The 16,171-nt window shown below is 37.1% G+C and overlaps 1 protein-coding gene across 5 annotated transcripts in view; it reads left to right on the forward strand.

Annotated features, from left to right (window-relative positions):
* The window catches only part of LOC121326750 (ras GTPase-activating protein nGAP-like), an 85,560-nt gene that overhangs the window by 33,236 nt on the left and 36,153 nt on the right, over nucleotides 1–16,171 (forward strand). For 3 of the 5 annotated variants that reach the window (XM_041270202.1, XM_041270200.1, XM_041270201.1), the window contains 2 exons: nucleotides 7,910–8,037; nucleotides 8,733–8,859. In XM_041270202.1, the coding sequence (XP_041126136.1) occupies nucleotides 7,910–8,037; nucleotides 8,733–8,859 (255 nt within the window). Of the gene's footprint in view, nucleotides 1–7,909; nucleotides 8,038–8,732; nucleotides 8,860–10,091; nucleotides 10,186–15,648; nucleotides 15,846–16,171 lie in introns of those variants that run through there. The other 2 variants (XM_041270204.1, XM_041270203.1) reach the window with 2 other exon arrangements.

Genomic DNA, 16,171 nt, shown 5'->3' on the forward strand with positions numbered 1-16,171 from the left:
ACTTTTTTTTTTTTAATTAACTGAACGTTAAGATTTTTTTTTTGTACATGGACCCAAAGTTTATTTTTTTTTTTTTTTATTAAACATGATGTAAGCAGTTAGTGTTTGTTTTTATTAGCACTATATTTTCTTACATTTTCATATTACATTGAAGCAGAAAATGTCAACTTTGTTAAAAAAAGAAACATTTGAAGTATTAAATGCTGTATTGCAAATAGGCCCAAGCGAGCGGATGATTTCCTCAAGAGCTCTTGCCTTGTGTTTGTTCCTTTTTATGTGGCTTCCTTTATAGGTTTTATTATTTATTATTATTATTATTATTATTATTATTATTATTATTATTATTATTATTATTAAAGCTCAGAAACAAGGAAAAAGGAAGGTGCTACAAAAATAGAAATTAACAAGAACAATTGAAAGTGTACGTAGTTCTTTTTTGACCTTTAACAATTAAAAGGGAGTGACTTTCTGATCTAAACAAGTTGCATTTGAGATCCAAAGGAACAAGAACATTAAAAGAAAAGACATGCTGTTCAACATTTATTTCAAACCTTGTGCACAGGTAAGAAAAAATAGATTTCACTGGAAACTAAATATATATATTTTACCTCAACTTTATTTGAGTGGATACTTGCATCAAGTTTCACAGACCCTATTTTACCTCCCTGACTTGACAAATAAATAAATAAATAAATAACCTAATGCTGTTTTATTCACTCAAGTATTGGCATCTCAGGGTTTATGAAACCAACAGTTAAAGTTCACTTCTTATTTGGTATACATTCAAACTTCAGGTGTAATCTGAATCTTAACTTCATTCAATTTGGGTTCATGAGCAAAAAATCCACTTATCAGCTTTTTTCATTTCTCCTGACTTTCATCTCTGCCTGGTTGTAACAACAGCTGGCAGATACGAAGCAATCCAAAAAAAAAAAAAAAAAAAAAATACACATTGTATGAACACGCAGGTACAGACAGGTACAGGTTTTAAGTAATATATGACAGGATTTGTTTTGGTTTTTGTTTTGATTAAAAAAAATGGCCATTGTAGGCCCAATCTAAACACAGAGACATGAATACAGACAAATGCTAAGCTCTGAAGTGAAACGTCGATCTGGAACCCAGAGAAAGCAGCCGCGGGTCTTCAGAGGCATAGCAGCAGTTACGGAAGACAGTAAACAATGCCATTTCATACAGCACTGCACCTTGAGGTCAAATTTCCTCTTCACAATGAAACACAATCTCTCTGCGGCTACAGCATATTGGCTTTAAGAGGTCTCATGGAAACAAAATAAGTAAAGAAAGCTAAGCTGCTGGCTACAGAGCTGTAAAATATTTAACAATGTCAGGTCATTTCCAAAGCTGACCTGTGCTTTTTTTATTAGACCTCTCGTGTAATTATTTTATCTAATGCATTATGGAGCAAAGATTGTACATGTGTGCATATTGATCCTCTATTCTGTAACTGCAAAGCGGGTATCAATAGAACACGTCCATTACAAGCTGAGGAGCCAGTTACTTAAATATTACCTGTAAAATGAAACCATGCCAGTATGTGTTTCTGTATGTGGTGATCCAGCTCATACTGAATCTAGGTCTGCTACATGTACAGTAGATACTGTATGTGTTATATTTAGATTTTTGCTGATAACAAAACAAAACAAAACAAAAAAAAAACACACACACACACACAAACAAATCGCACCATGTATTGTAGACCAAGGAATAATTACTGTACTGAAATTCCATGCAATAACACCGTTTAGAAACACATTTTAAACCATTTTTTTTTCTAACTGCAAAGAATTTAAAACCTGTGGATGGTGTTCCACTATCACAAGCTGAAATGATTTTGATTATAACACTTATACAAGACACTAGCTAAAACATTTTGTCAACTTGACTTAATTTATTATAAGTTGACCTTATTTGTTCATTTTGTCAAAGTCTCTAGGTTACTGTTTGGTCTCTTTCTCCCTGGCTTGAGAAAGTGTGCTGTATGTATTGTTGGCTGATAAAGCTTTCCTACTGCACCCACTTACTAGTGAGCAGCCATTAATAACTGTCAGTTTTTTTATTTTTTTTAATTGGAGGTAGTGGATGAGGAATAGAATATTCTTGCTTTTGCCTTTTAGGGAAGGCAAGATTTCAACATTCCCTTGTTGCTTCCCAATATAACTGGAAATTAGACTTCGGGGTTATAATATACTGTACTTCTATTCTGCAGTTAGTCACCTATGACTTTGTATATGATTACGGTACACAGATCAATCCCTGTGTTGTCAGAGTTTAGCAGAGGATTAAAATGCTGTTCGGGAACAAGCCTGTACAGTCATTTTAATTATGCAGGCTTGCTAATTGCAGTAATTTCCCACTTTTGACATATTATACAAGTGCTGGCCCCAGCTGCTAATAGTTATACTCAGTTTCAATGCTGAAGGTGCCAAGGCTCTGTGGATTTTTTTAAAACTATTCCCGTACAATGCAGGCTAATTCACTCTCAAACAAATGTAATGGTCAGAGCTCCAAGTGTGCAGTATTGATCCAGCTCTGCACCTGAATTGATGAGTCTGAGTTCCGTTTTCTGAAGGTGAGGTCCAGACTGAAATTAAGAGTAAAGGTTATTGTGGAGAGATAAGGAGATGTCTCTTATCTATTGAAGAATGTGATCTGTCCCATTCTAGCAATGTGAAACTACAATGGCAGCCTCAAAAGGTATTTATTGTTGGAGAATGACACAGTGTACTGCACCGATTTCAAGTTTTGGAATGTTGTGACAATCACAAGTGTATGAAACTGTAGAAATTCCTAATAACTGTGCTTGCTGATACAGTAGCTCCATCCCAGTTCTTCCTCATGTACTACAATAGTTGAAGTTATTCCCATTGAAGTTATTCTTCATTGAATTGTTGAATTGTTTTTGTTCAAAGTTATATGTACAGTAGCAATCTATTATTGGCAAAGGATGGATTGTGGCAAACTGACAGGGCTAGGTTAATGTTTTATGAGAATACATTCTGGCTGGACCAGTGAAGCTACTTCTTTTTACAGCAGTCTTGTCTCCAAGTGACCGGAGAGATTTGAGTACAGGACCAAGAGACTTTCCTCATTGTCTTGTTTTATGGGCCACAGTGAAGCATAGTGCCAAACTGAGTCAGAAAAGTGCAAATACCTCCTGGATTTATTTCAAATATACAGTCATTTTGAGACTTCCTACATTTAACAGATGTTATATTGTTAATTATCATACTTGGGTAGGATTTCAACTTGTGAACCTGAACCTGTCAGTCGTTTACTGTACTAATTGTTTAGTGACTGAGTGACTGTGCATAACTGTAGTTCATTCCTAATGCATCGTGTTTTAACATTTGTTCCTTTTTAAGCCCCTTGCTTTGCCTTATGGACACAACACTCTTTGTTTGAACTGAGTTGTATCAGATGATCTCACAGAGGCACTGAAACTGTCATCCGTTAAGTAAGAAACATCAGTTGCTTTGTTTTTGATTACAGATGAAGTACTGTAGTCCTGTAAGACACCCTTCTCCCTGTGCTCATGGGGTCATGTTTTAAAATCACAGGACAGTCCTTATGCAGTGAAATCTCGATTTAATTTAGCCACACTTTAGACCCTTTTAGCAGAAATGAATGATGTAACTGGGGATCTACAGCACATGCAGTGCAGTATAAGGCTGTGGTCGTGCTAATGTGGAGTGCTGCAGGACCGTTCTACAGTATGTCTGCAAATGTTGTTTTAAAAGCATAGTATTGTATCTTCCCAGGGAAGATCCTTCATATAGTTTGTTAAAGTACAGTATGGTATGTAATTTAGTTTTCTTTCTGTGTGTGTGCCAACGGTGCCCCATGCATTTTGTTTTGTGACAAAGTGAAAGTAACTTCAAGTGTGGTGGTTGACAAACCTATGTTCTTATACTGGGCAGTTGTGTGTACAGTAGCACTATGGTACTGTCTGTATGCATCAGTTACAGTGGTTTTAAAGGGACCACTGTGGATTGTCAGACACAGATTCTATGTGTGAGGAACAAACCCCATGGATTAGTAATATGATTGCAGCGCTATAGTAAATATCCATTGCCAGCAAGGGTTATGGCTGTATTTTTTTCCTGTGCTGTTTATTTTCATTGATCAGTGCTCAAAGATTCTCGGGCATTGTGGCCTCAAGCACCGAAGCAATCTCAGCTATGTTGAGTTGAGTGATAGTGTCACTTGTTGACCCAGAGACTTGGATACTTCAGCTTAAATTTCCTGTGGCTTTCAAAATCTAACATAAAATACATGCCCTCCTCTTTCTCCTCCAGACTTCTCTAACACTAACCCTTCCCTACCTCTTTCTTTTCCAGACTTCTCTAACACTAACCCTTCCATAACTTCTTTCTCCTCCAGACTTCCCTAACCCTAAATGTATAATACAGTAACTACTATCTAAGTTTGCAGTTGGTTTTAGGAAGTGGGTATTGAAAGAGAAGTCTGTGTTGAGGCCCTGGTGATGATGAAAGAGCAAACGGGACAGCTGAGTGTAAGTCAGCTGACGGCTGTGTAACAGGTCCTCTGGGAACGCTGTCCGCAAGTTCTGTGTTTGAAATTTGAAATGATATAAGCCCTTTATACAGTATCCTTACAGCACTGAAAGGACAGGGTTGTTTTATTTTGCTTTTTTTAAGGCAGGATGTGGCACAATGGCATACCATACAATATATATTCCAATGCATACTGCTCTCTCCTTTTTATCTTTTATTGAGACAAATTGTTAACATGTACGATCTACCATTATTTCACCTGTATTATGGGGGAATGTGACAGAAATACAATGAACCTTGGTTGTAAATCTCCCTCCCGACCTGTCAGGGTACTAAGCGAGGGCAGAGTTTTTATAATGGACTGGCTTGACAGTTCTTTCCCGGAGTCAGGAAGTCGGTCAGTCAGGCGAGACTCCGTTGCAAGAACATATTGACCTAGAAGGAAAACAATTTAGCGACCGCAGATTGTAAAGGCAGCTGCATTTGTTTACCAAGGGGTCATGCGTGACAGCATATAAGGGGGACGGATGATTGTAATCTGTACCTTTGCATTGGTTTGTAGTGAGTTAAAGCCAGAAGGATAGTAAAAGTGTGTTGTTATTGAAAACCATGAGTGTTGTGTTTTTGTTTGTTTGTAATTGTCTCGTCTTGTCTTGCAAGTTACCAGACAGTTACCACAGTTCCAGAGCTGTCGCCAGGGGCCAGCACGAAACCGGACAACACTTCATTTTTGTCACAAATATAAAAGCACTAGCACTAATTTATGCACTAACAGACTTCTGTATGTGTTTTGTGTGGATGTATAATAAAAACAGGATTTTTATTTGCGGGGCAGCACAGGGATTATAAATTATGTAATACACGCCTCTGTATTACTTACCTCCATTATTATTTATTGTTTGTTTTGCCATCAGGCACTGGACTTAAATATAAATAAAACAAACCTTTTCACCTGGATTACAATTGTCTGTCTGTTCTTTAATCACCTGCACCTGCACACTATCAACCACTTTACCACAGGGAAATGTTAAAGGGTTATGTTATACTGTAATGCATACACTAAAATGACTGACTACATTAAACAAAAAAATAAATAAAATAATGTATTGGACGTTAACATTACAGTGCACAGTATCTGGGCATACAGTATATGTTTTCAACATATCAAAGTGATCTTATTTGTAAGGAACATTGCATTTTAATAGAGGATGTTTTATGTGAGAGGCTCTTGTGGTTGCAAAAATGCAAAATAGAAACAGTCCTTTTAAAGTATACAGCCAGCTTTTATGTTTGGGCGGTTGGTTGGTTTATCAAAGTACAAGATACATCAGCGTGTTTTATCTGAGCAAGGGTGTTGTTTAACTGTTCACTGTAACATTTCTTAAACTTGGTCACTTGTGTAACTACCTGCTACCTTAATAATATTAAGAATAAAACAGATTTTAGTGATTAGCCCATCAAGGCCAACTGAGTTAATGTGTGAGACCAAGTTCCCTTTCATTTTTACCTTGGCTGTAACTACTAGGTCATGTACAATACACAATAATATAAAACATGTGAAGGATTACATTTATTTTACAACTCAGTTATAAGAAGAAAGAGAAATTATACTAAAATATGGAATGTGTTTTTAGGTACATGGAGATGGAGACGGATGCATTTATAGTACCAAGTGTACAGTCGTCTAATGCACAAACTACAGCAGGCTGTGTACTTTACTAGACTGTAGCTTCTTACCATCGAATGCAATCTTTTGAAAACCCACCAAGTCAATCTGGCACAAGGAATGCATTCTGGACTCCCTGCCTTCTCCATCTGTCAGTACTTTCAAGTCTTCACTGAAACTCACTGCTGCGAATTTGCTCTCCGGTGGAGAAATACTAGAGTAGTGCTCTCGCCAACACCTGCTGGTCACTCCAGTTCTAATTGACCACTGTAGCGCCGAGACCTGGCATGTCCAGTCCCAAAGTCACTGGGCTGAAGAACACAGTTGAACCTGCAGCTGCCTTCACACCCCATGTTTTAAGGTCATATATGTTTGTTCAATGAGCTTGCTCTACCTGTAGAATGAGGCACCTAAAGGCTAACCCTCATGACCTCTGACCCTTGGCTGACATAAACACTGTTTTCATGGTGTGTGATGTGGAGTGCTCTGACAGACTTGCTCTTTTGCCAATTACTGTACTGACTGTAGCCTTACAGTGATATGTATTAGGATAACTCATTAGTAATTTTTTTGTTGTTGTTCATATTTTCATAACTACATTTTTAGTACACTGCCTTTGTACAATGACAGTCCTGGGATTTGGATTAATCAGTGACAGACTAGGCTGTTTTTTATCTATTCATTGTATAAGATGTCCCTAAAGAGGCAGAATGAAACAGTGTTAGATCTGGATTGATGTGCTGGGGATTATAGGGTCACAATCTTTACGTATGCCAGGCTCACACAGCATAGGAATTGATGGGCTGCCTTTTTATTGCCTTAATTGCCAAGACATTTTGGCATTATCAAGTATTTTTTAAAATTTTTGTCAAGAAACAGACACTTCAATACACTTACATTATGCTAGGTTGTACATTGTTACAGTAGTTTGTGGGTAGCCCTGTTCAAGGCAAGGTGAAACAAAAAAATTAAATACTGTATAATTTCAAAACAGCAGCTCCAGCACATTGCACCACAGGCAGCAGATTGCTAGCACCTTTTGCACTGACTTTAGGCTTATCTTTTATTTATTTGGAAGTGATCGAAATTGAGTTTTACAGCTTTTGCTTTGCAGAGGAGTCTGATTCACCCTTTCCCCCTTACCAATTAACTTTGAAGTCACCAGAAAAAGTAGTATGTGCTGTAGTACACTATAAACCTACTGCATGACTGCCTGTTATTGTGAGTGCATCAGTTGGAGGAGACATTGTTTACATATATTTACTGCCATCTAGTGGTCACACAACATTATGCAGACTCATACTTCTCAACCTCCTCCCATCCTCCTCAGTACAGGCTTCACCAAAAGAGCTTTTAATGTATCAAGCTCTCCAATTACTCGACATACTGTGCACTTTACATAAAGCTGTAATTTGTGGATAGGCTGTGCTTTTTATAGCTACATTTTAATGTTGTCATTATTTCTATGAAATGCTGACACAGTGTGCTGTAATTATTGTAATATTCTTTGCAGTAAACTTTTTGTGAAACACACATCACTGGTTTGTATTGCATTCTGGACCTAAATTTGGTTTGTGCTTACAATATGACATAAAAAAATGTTGGAGAGCTTACTTCTGTCATTGACTGACTGTTGTATTTGTGGCAATACTTTGCTTTGGCTTACTGCTCTTGTCCACTGACTTCTTTCCTTTTGGTTTCTTTTCAGATGTAAAGGGGCCGCCCACTCACCGGCTGTCTTGCGGCCAGTCCCCCTACACCGAGACCACCACATGGGAGAGGAAATGCTGCATACTGACAGACAGCCAGCTGATACTGCTCAACAAGGAGGAAGAGGTAAGAGGAGTGCCCTCAGTATGGCTGGGCCTGCGCTTATAAAACTCTAAGTCAAGTACACACGATTCCATTGTTATTTGTACTGTACCATACATTTACTATGAGGTCAATTTCCCACACTTAATTGGTATAAAACGTTGTTTAATTTTGAAAGCAATGTGAAACTTTGCTTGGCTCACACTAATATGTAACGGGAGACTTGTTTGGGTCAGGTTCATTCAGAAAAATGCATTATATACTTGAATATGCAAAGTAGATCAATGAAAACACACCAAGTAAATTACTCGCTAGTGAACCCCTTAAACAGATTTTAAAATCCAGCCCATACCGCTGAACAGCAGAGATTCTAGTCGCTTTCGTCTCCGCTAGTGAATTTAAATAGTGTACAACCCATGTAAACTCTAGTAACCTATTTAGACACACTGTCCTATGGAATCACACTTATTTTCTGTGTAAAGAACTAGTGTTTATGTAGTTGGTGTTCTTACACTTTTTAGACGCCTTTAAAAAAAAAAAAAAGCAAACGTGCAGTGTAGGTGAACCAGTTATCTCTTGCCATCCACAGAATGTTCCATGAGATTCTCAGACTGATCCCACATTAACTATGTTAGTTTCCATCACCAATGGCATGAACAGAACAGGAAAGTGTGGGCTCTGAATTCTCATGACCACTGGTTTTGATATCTCCATCACAGATGCCGGTTGAGGTGCTCCATGAAAGCCAGTCAGACTCATCCAAGGGGAGAATCCTGCGGAGGACAGTCAGCGTACCGTCGGAGGGGCAGTTCCCTGAGTACCAGCCTGAGGGTGTTGCAAAGCTGGGTAGGCCAGAGACAAGCTTTTTATAGAGACTTTGCTAGGGATGGGATGGCTTTGAATTGCTGAGAATGAAAAGTTAGAATCGATCTTCTATGAACCACCCCTTATGTTTTACAAACAAGGGAAGAACTTGGGATATATACTTTCACATTCAGATAAAGATAGTAACCAAGACACATTTTCTGATATGAGCTATTGGGAGAATAAACCATGCGGACACTATGCACAGTGTAATAATATCATTTGATGTAAGACCTCCCACTATCTATATTCTGGATGGAAATATTATATTTAGGCTTACTTTACATGTGCCTCTGAATATGTGGTTTGCATGATAAAATGTCCTTGTGGACTTTTACGTGTTGGTGAAACTACAGGCCCTGTTAAAACCTGCATTTCTATGGGAGAATTTAAATTCCCCAGTAGCGAACCATTTTAAGGAAGCTAAACATATGGCATCAATGTTAAGATTTATGGTTATAAAAAATAAACTAGGATGCCCACTAGAGGGGGGTAATAGAAAAAAAATGTTGTTTTGCCATGAAAGCTTCTGCATTTTTACATTGGATAGCCTGATCCCTACTGCCTTAGCCTCGATAGATACATTATTGGATAATTTTCTTTGGGTAGGTGCAGACAGGAACATTTTTGAATATGTTTGGAAAATAGACTTAAATTGTGTTGCCAATAAGTTAATATTGAAGTGGATGATTTATAAACTAAAACAAATATACATGTTTTCAAATAGTTGTACTGTAACTTAATAGTGTTGTTTACAAACATCATGATGACTATTTGAGTTGTTAGTTTTGAATGATTTAAATCGCTAATTAACTTGATCATCTGTTAATGTACAGTATCTAACTGAGCGCTGTGTATATTCACTAGAGCTTGATTAAAGGCCATCTGGCCGAAACGTTTCTCTGTTTTTAACTTTGTTCTTTTTTAAATAATTAAGAATTAAATTCTACATTTCTTCTTTATAAATCACTGCTAAAAAGGATGGACAGCCTGCTGTAGAAGTTGGATTGTTTTATTTTTGTAACTGCTGTGCAATGTTGTGTTTCTTGTGCTGTGCCTCATACAGTCCTTACGTCACTGAAAAGCAGTCTTATGCTTCCTTTGTGGTGAGGCAGTATTGCTTGTCATTACCGGTACAGCAATTGCGTATATTGTCGGACTCAAGAGAACAGACATGGGTTGGTTGTTGTTGATTAACACAGCACAGGTAATAAATTAAGTTCATTGGATGAAGATCACACTTGGTCTTGGTTCTGTTGGGACCAGAAGCATGGAAGCCAAGACACATTCTGTGTGGTTTTCAGTCAGGTAAGTTGGGCTGTTGTTCAGAAACAGAGAGACTTGGGGCAAGTGCAATTCCTCATAAAATGTAACACTGACAGTACTCTTAATCATACATTTGATTTCAAATCAATTTTTCGTAGAAATGTGCTCAGGAAAATGAACAGAGATATTTACCTGATTTTTTTTTTTTTTCTTTTTCAGTCTTTGATCAGCAATGATTTGTTGTATTTGAATTCAAGCTGTGTGTGTATATTGTAACTGTTACAGTAGCTAGTTTGTATGTCTTTTTAGCTTTGGGATAAGACGGTCATTTAAGTATTACAAAAGGATATATAGTTTAAGCCGTTTTTTTTATTCCTTTTGCTTTTTTATTTCTAAACAAGAACTTTCATGGAATTGAGTCATTCATCTCGCCAGACTTTTGTGGAGAAATATGTTATAAATGTATTCTCAAAATATCTGCCAGTTTTAGTAAAGCGTTTAGCATATTGGGAAGGATCTGACAGATCTCAAAAGAGGAGTTATGGGTCTGTTAATGCATAGTATGCCCCCTAATGGTTAAAATCTGAATGTTTATTACATAAAGGAAATCACATTTGTCTTTGTATTCAAAGCAAGGAATATATTTGATCGTTAATGTAGTCAACATTTTGTGAAAAATGGCATTGCATCTTGAATAGTCAATGCTCCTTTCCTCAGCTGTACATTAATTCAAAACTAAGTCTCCTCTCTCTCTCTCTCTCTCTCTCTCTCTCTCTCTCTCTCTCTCTCTCTCTCTCTCTCTCTCTCTGTTTGTCTGTCTGTGTACACATGCTGTATTGTAATCTAGTTTGTTGCTTGGTACATACACGTATTCCAAAGTTTGTAGAAATGAGTGTTTCAAAAATTGTTACTGCTTCTGCTTTTGATATATTGCTTCTGAAATGACTCATTTGAACCTCCCATTTTTTTTATTTACAATGGAAATTTTTTTACGCTGATACTGCTGTAATGACTGTTAAACCATAACAATTTTCTGTCAGATTTGTTTAACTTTGAAGTGATTTTTGACAGATATAAAAACCCCAGAACAGCTGCCTGGCTTTTTAACTGGGTTTTATGAATATTCTCTTAATACATATAGATTAACGCCTTGTATCAGGTCCAGGTGTTTAATATGGGATTATGCAGTATATTTCTTCTTTAGTGATTTTCCAGTCTGTTGTGTGTGCTATTCATTTAATCTCTGCACTCTCACGTTTCCCGTGCTGTATAATTAATACCTGACCGAGCTGAGTGCACAGAAGCAGAATAAAGTACCAAATGTGTACTCTGAATAGCTTGTGTGATTGAACAAAAGTTTCTTGGTTTACTGTATGAAAAAGAACACTGCAAAATAACTGAATGCTGATTTATTTTAATCAAGCTGTTTGCATGATGATGTTTGGGAAAGTGGGCATGTGTTCAGTGTTTGGAATTCAAAGCAACAGACAAAAAAGCTCTGTGTGTTTTTGACCCAGCAGCAGTGGAGTGGGTAGTGAGGTCTGTGGCCTGCAGGACCTGTGTGTTCAGTTGTAGAAGGAGGAGGGAGAACTGCTTACACTGACTGTTTATGCAGGCTTTTAGCACTGTGCGACAAACACAAGAAATTGCTGCAGACCATGTGAATTTATTGCAGCAGCGACTGTTGCTTGGAAAATACGCAGGCATCAGATCTGAAAGACCCCAGATTTCTGTTTTATTTTGTTGCCGGCTTCATTTGAGCTCTTTTCAGATCCAGCAAGGTTCACAAGGTGGAGCATTGGAGCTATTTTGTATGACAATGTTAAGTTTGTCATTGACAAAAATACCTGATTTACTAAGCTGGTTCTGCAGTGAAACATTTATACAAAGACAGTTAGACGATTTGTGATTGCTGTGAAAACAATGGTTCAAGAAAAAAAAAAATGTACTGCTTTTTCAGTGGAATACTGAGGTGTCTGGTTCAGCCCTAAACAGAAACCTGCATAATGCAGGATTATATTTTAGATTTTTTTTTAAATGCAATTATCTGGTGAAAAACAGACAATTTGTTGCATTTCAAAAATACACATTTGTTTTCATAAATAAGTTAAGCAGCAAGTTAATTTTCAATTTTATTTGAAATAACAATAATATAGTTCCTACTGCACTAAAATATTCTTGTTTTCCCACCAACTAAAATTAAATAGGCCTATTTCTCAGATAGTTTTGTTCTGTTTGTGTGTCACTGCTTGAAGTGCCACAAATAATCTTCTGATCCCACACTGCTTAGCAGCACTGCATTCCACATTTTTAATCTGCTTGTGGATCCAGAATTACATTAACTCTAGCCTGTATTGCACTTATTTTGTCTAATTTAAGGTGGTCTTCTGTACATCCCTGGAAAGCTATGTTATGTTTGTTGAGCGCTTTTTGGTTAATATGCTGTATTACTTCAATTTGGCGCCGCAGCATTTATTTTAAATTGATCAAAATGACTGCGACGCTTAAAAGATGGCGACCTTTGTACGAGTGCTACCTTTATTAATAACCTACTTTGACTACAATGACAGTTACTGAGAGCCTATTAGGTGGGAGTTTAAAGGTTAGGGGAGTACTGTACCAACAAATCAGGAGTGTGAATTGGTTGTTAAGGGTCAGGACAATGCTGTTGTGGTAGTTAATCCAAGAGTGTGACGTAGATATTTTTCTCTCCACCAAAAATTACCTCAGAATATCACTTTGATTTCTGTAAAAACTACAATATATCCTACTTGGTTATTTTTTTTTTCTCACTGTAATTTGCTTGTTTGTAAATTCCCTGCAAAAGAAACTGAAACTAAATCTTCTCATAGATAGTAAGCACATTGTTTTTATTTGTACAGGATTCAGTACGGAAAGTGCAATTGAACTAAAAAACTTTCAGAACTGTACTACCATAAAATAAAATGTGCTTACTCTGTGCGTGTACATTAGTTTGTAATTTATGTGCTAGATTGAGGCTCCCTCATGTTGTAAAAACAGTTTTTTTTTTTTTTTTTTTTTTTTAATGAATTTCACTTTTAACTGACTTATCTGCACCCATCCCATCAGTTTTGAAGAATACAGTTACTTATAAATTATTTACCCCTCATAGACCAAGCTGAGATGATAGTCTAGCTGCTTCAATCTAATTGTATTATGTACTGTAATAATGAAAGCAAGCAGTCACACATGAGTTGCATTTTAGTGCAAGACTGAACGTGTTGGTGGGACCCTGCAGCTTTTAAAAGTATTTCTCTCTGAGGTGCAAAATCTAATTCACAGGGGCACCTCAACCACAGCAGGCATCACTTACTGGAAGAGTAGATACAGTTGGTTGCCACCACTTGGTCGCACCAGGAGATTTCTTTGAACTGTTTTTCACATCCCTGTCTGTGCCAGTCACTGTACTTGTGACCTTCATTGCTTTTGAAGTTGTTGCAGTGTGTGAAATGTTTTTAAACTGCTGTATTTGATATGCTCCCACCGTAAAATAAGAGTGGAGGAATACTGTAATACTGTTGATACGGACAAAATGCAGCTTTCCTATAGCAGTCCCATAACATGTGAATCACAGTTTTAGGTATAAAGAAAACCTTTCTGTAAGTCCCCATATAAATATTGTCTAATTCAAATATGCATGTCAACAGCTCTTAGTCTTGTGCTATGCTTTGGTCAGCAGGTTTTATTTATTTATTTATTTATTTATTTATTTTTAAAAACATGTTAATCCCACACATTCATCCAGGTGGTTTTAAGAATAAGTCGGGACTCCAACACATGCTATACAGCAAAGAATTTCTGTGTCTTACAGTACAAGCTTCCATTTTAGAAGCGCCAAGAAATTGGATATAGTTACTGAATTTTAGTTTCTTTTAGTATTTCTAAGTTCATCACTGTTGAGGGTTTAGTAGTTATGGATTAACTGTATTGTGTGCACTGTGGCAAATAACTTGAGATACAATCAGTTCATTGTTGAAGCTTGGAAGGAAAGGAATGCTCCAGGATGCGATGAAGCCTTCAGAAGTGTACAGAAGTGTACAGTCGTGATTGAGGCTCTAGGTTCCATACTGAAACATCATCATATTCCTATATCTGATGTTTACCACTATACTTGGAAAATCAGTAAGATGAGAATCGGGGAAAAGCAACATTGTCCCCAGTCAGTTTCTTTGGAAAGTGAGGGGTATTGAGGAATCACATGAGATAGAATTATCCATAGGGTTTAGATTACATTTGGTGCATTTGAATATCTCAGTATTTGAATGAGCCGTGGTACAGTGCAGTATAGATGCATAGTGCTGGAAGCATGACGCCCCTTGTTTGTCTAAATGATTTATCTTCCAGTAAAGCCTTGCAGCTGTATGGCTGTAAATCTTACACTCCCTTTGCTCTGGACTACCCACAGTGGAATAATATGTTCTCCAGAGTCCCTGTCAGAAAGGAAGACTCTTTTTGTAAGTGCTGATTGTTTGCGATTGATGAGGCAGAGAGGGTCGGCAGATCTGTTGCAGATGTGACAGCTCAAGTTACTGGGAAATATTTTGCCTATGCAGTACCACTGGTTTGTGAGTAGTTACCCCCAACAGTATAAGACACCATCAGTATGCAGCAAAGAATTATATTTATAACAGATTTGTTTACCCCTTTTGCTAGTGTTGGTCAACCTTACAAAGCCTGTGTTGAAAGAGACAGGTCTGGCACAGCCCAGGTTTCAACCCTTTGCCAATCTGAGTATATACTTCACCAGGGTGCCGAATATTCAAGTACTCACTTCAGCACAATAGCTGTTTTAAAGCCATTTTTCTTTTGTTTTATTTTAGTAATATGACTCTCCTTGTTTTTTAATTTGAATGTTCTGTTTTGAATGCACAAGCCAATATCCACATGAGTGTTGTGTTGATCCGGTTCAGTCACGCACTGTGCATCTCAGAGGACCTGCGTCAGTGCTGTTTTATCATGACTGCGCTGTGTGTTTAGCGGGAGTATGTATGATACATGTGCAGTAAGCCCTGCTGTTAGACTGTATGCATTTCATAAGAACGACACGGTCAGACTAGAAAGACAATCTACTTAACATTATATGGTATTGTAGTTAAACTTTTTTTTTTTTTTTTTTTTTTTTTTTTTTACCAAGTATAAAACAATTTAAAAGTAAACTATCTGCACGTAAAAAAATCAACACATGTTTTAAACAGGCTTTTAAAGTATCGTCGGATTTAAATGGATTGGTTTTAAAATAGCTCCTGTAAAGGGTAGAGGGAAAGAGTTACAAACTAACGTCAAGTGCAAAGTATACTTTGCGGCAGGTTTATACACAGAACTTACTGTAGAACGTTTCTGTTTTTTTTTTGTTTTTTTTTTTTTTTTTTTTTTTTTAACACTGACGGGCAATAAGTAGACATTAAAAGCACGCGTCGTGTGTGTGCATTCAGATTCGGAGATAGGAAGGCTGCTATTGTTGTGCTCTTGTGAATAGAGGAACAGAATAGAAGCTGAGTGGGTTTGACTGGCTTGGGATCAGGCGTTTCTACATTCCAAACTGTCTGGGGGTGAGAAAGAGTCAGGCATAGAGGCTGCAGAATGAACAAGAAAGAAATGTTAACTTTTTTGATCGTTGCACAAGTAGCGTGGCGCAAGCATGGATGGCGTGTAACATCAGCATAGAATCACGCAGTTTACAGGTATTATTTTTTTTTTTAATTTAACATTTTGTTATTGTATTTCTGTTTTCTAACCCAATTTTTAAGGATTATCATTCTGGTCGACGTTAATTACATTCAAGACATAAGACAGGTGTTTAAACATTTGACCAGAGTACCCTACTCTTTCTTTACCGGTATCGGCTAATTAAGCTCAATATTAAGGACCGATAACCATATGTTGGAATAACCGCTTATTATGTATACACGCACCCCAACGAGTGCCTGTATTTAAATGTAATCTTACAAGTTTCTTCTGCAGAGGGAAACCAATCATCTTACATTATTGTAACTTACAATAATTACAA

Source organism: Polyodon spathula, chromosome 14 (genome assembly GCF_017654505.1).
Source record: "Polyodon spathula isolate WHYD16114869_AA chromosome 14, ASM1765450v1, whole genome shotgun sequence".
Taxonomy (NCBI): domain Eukaryota; kingdom Metazoa; phylum Chordata; class Actinopteri; order Acipenseriformes; family Polyodontidae; genus Polyodon; species Polyodon spathula.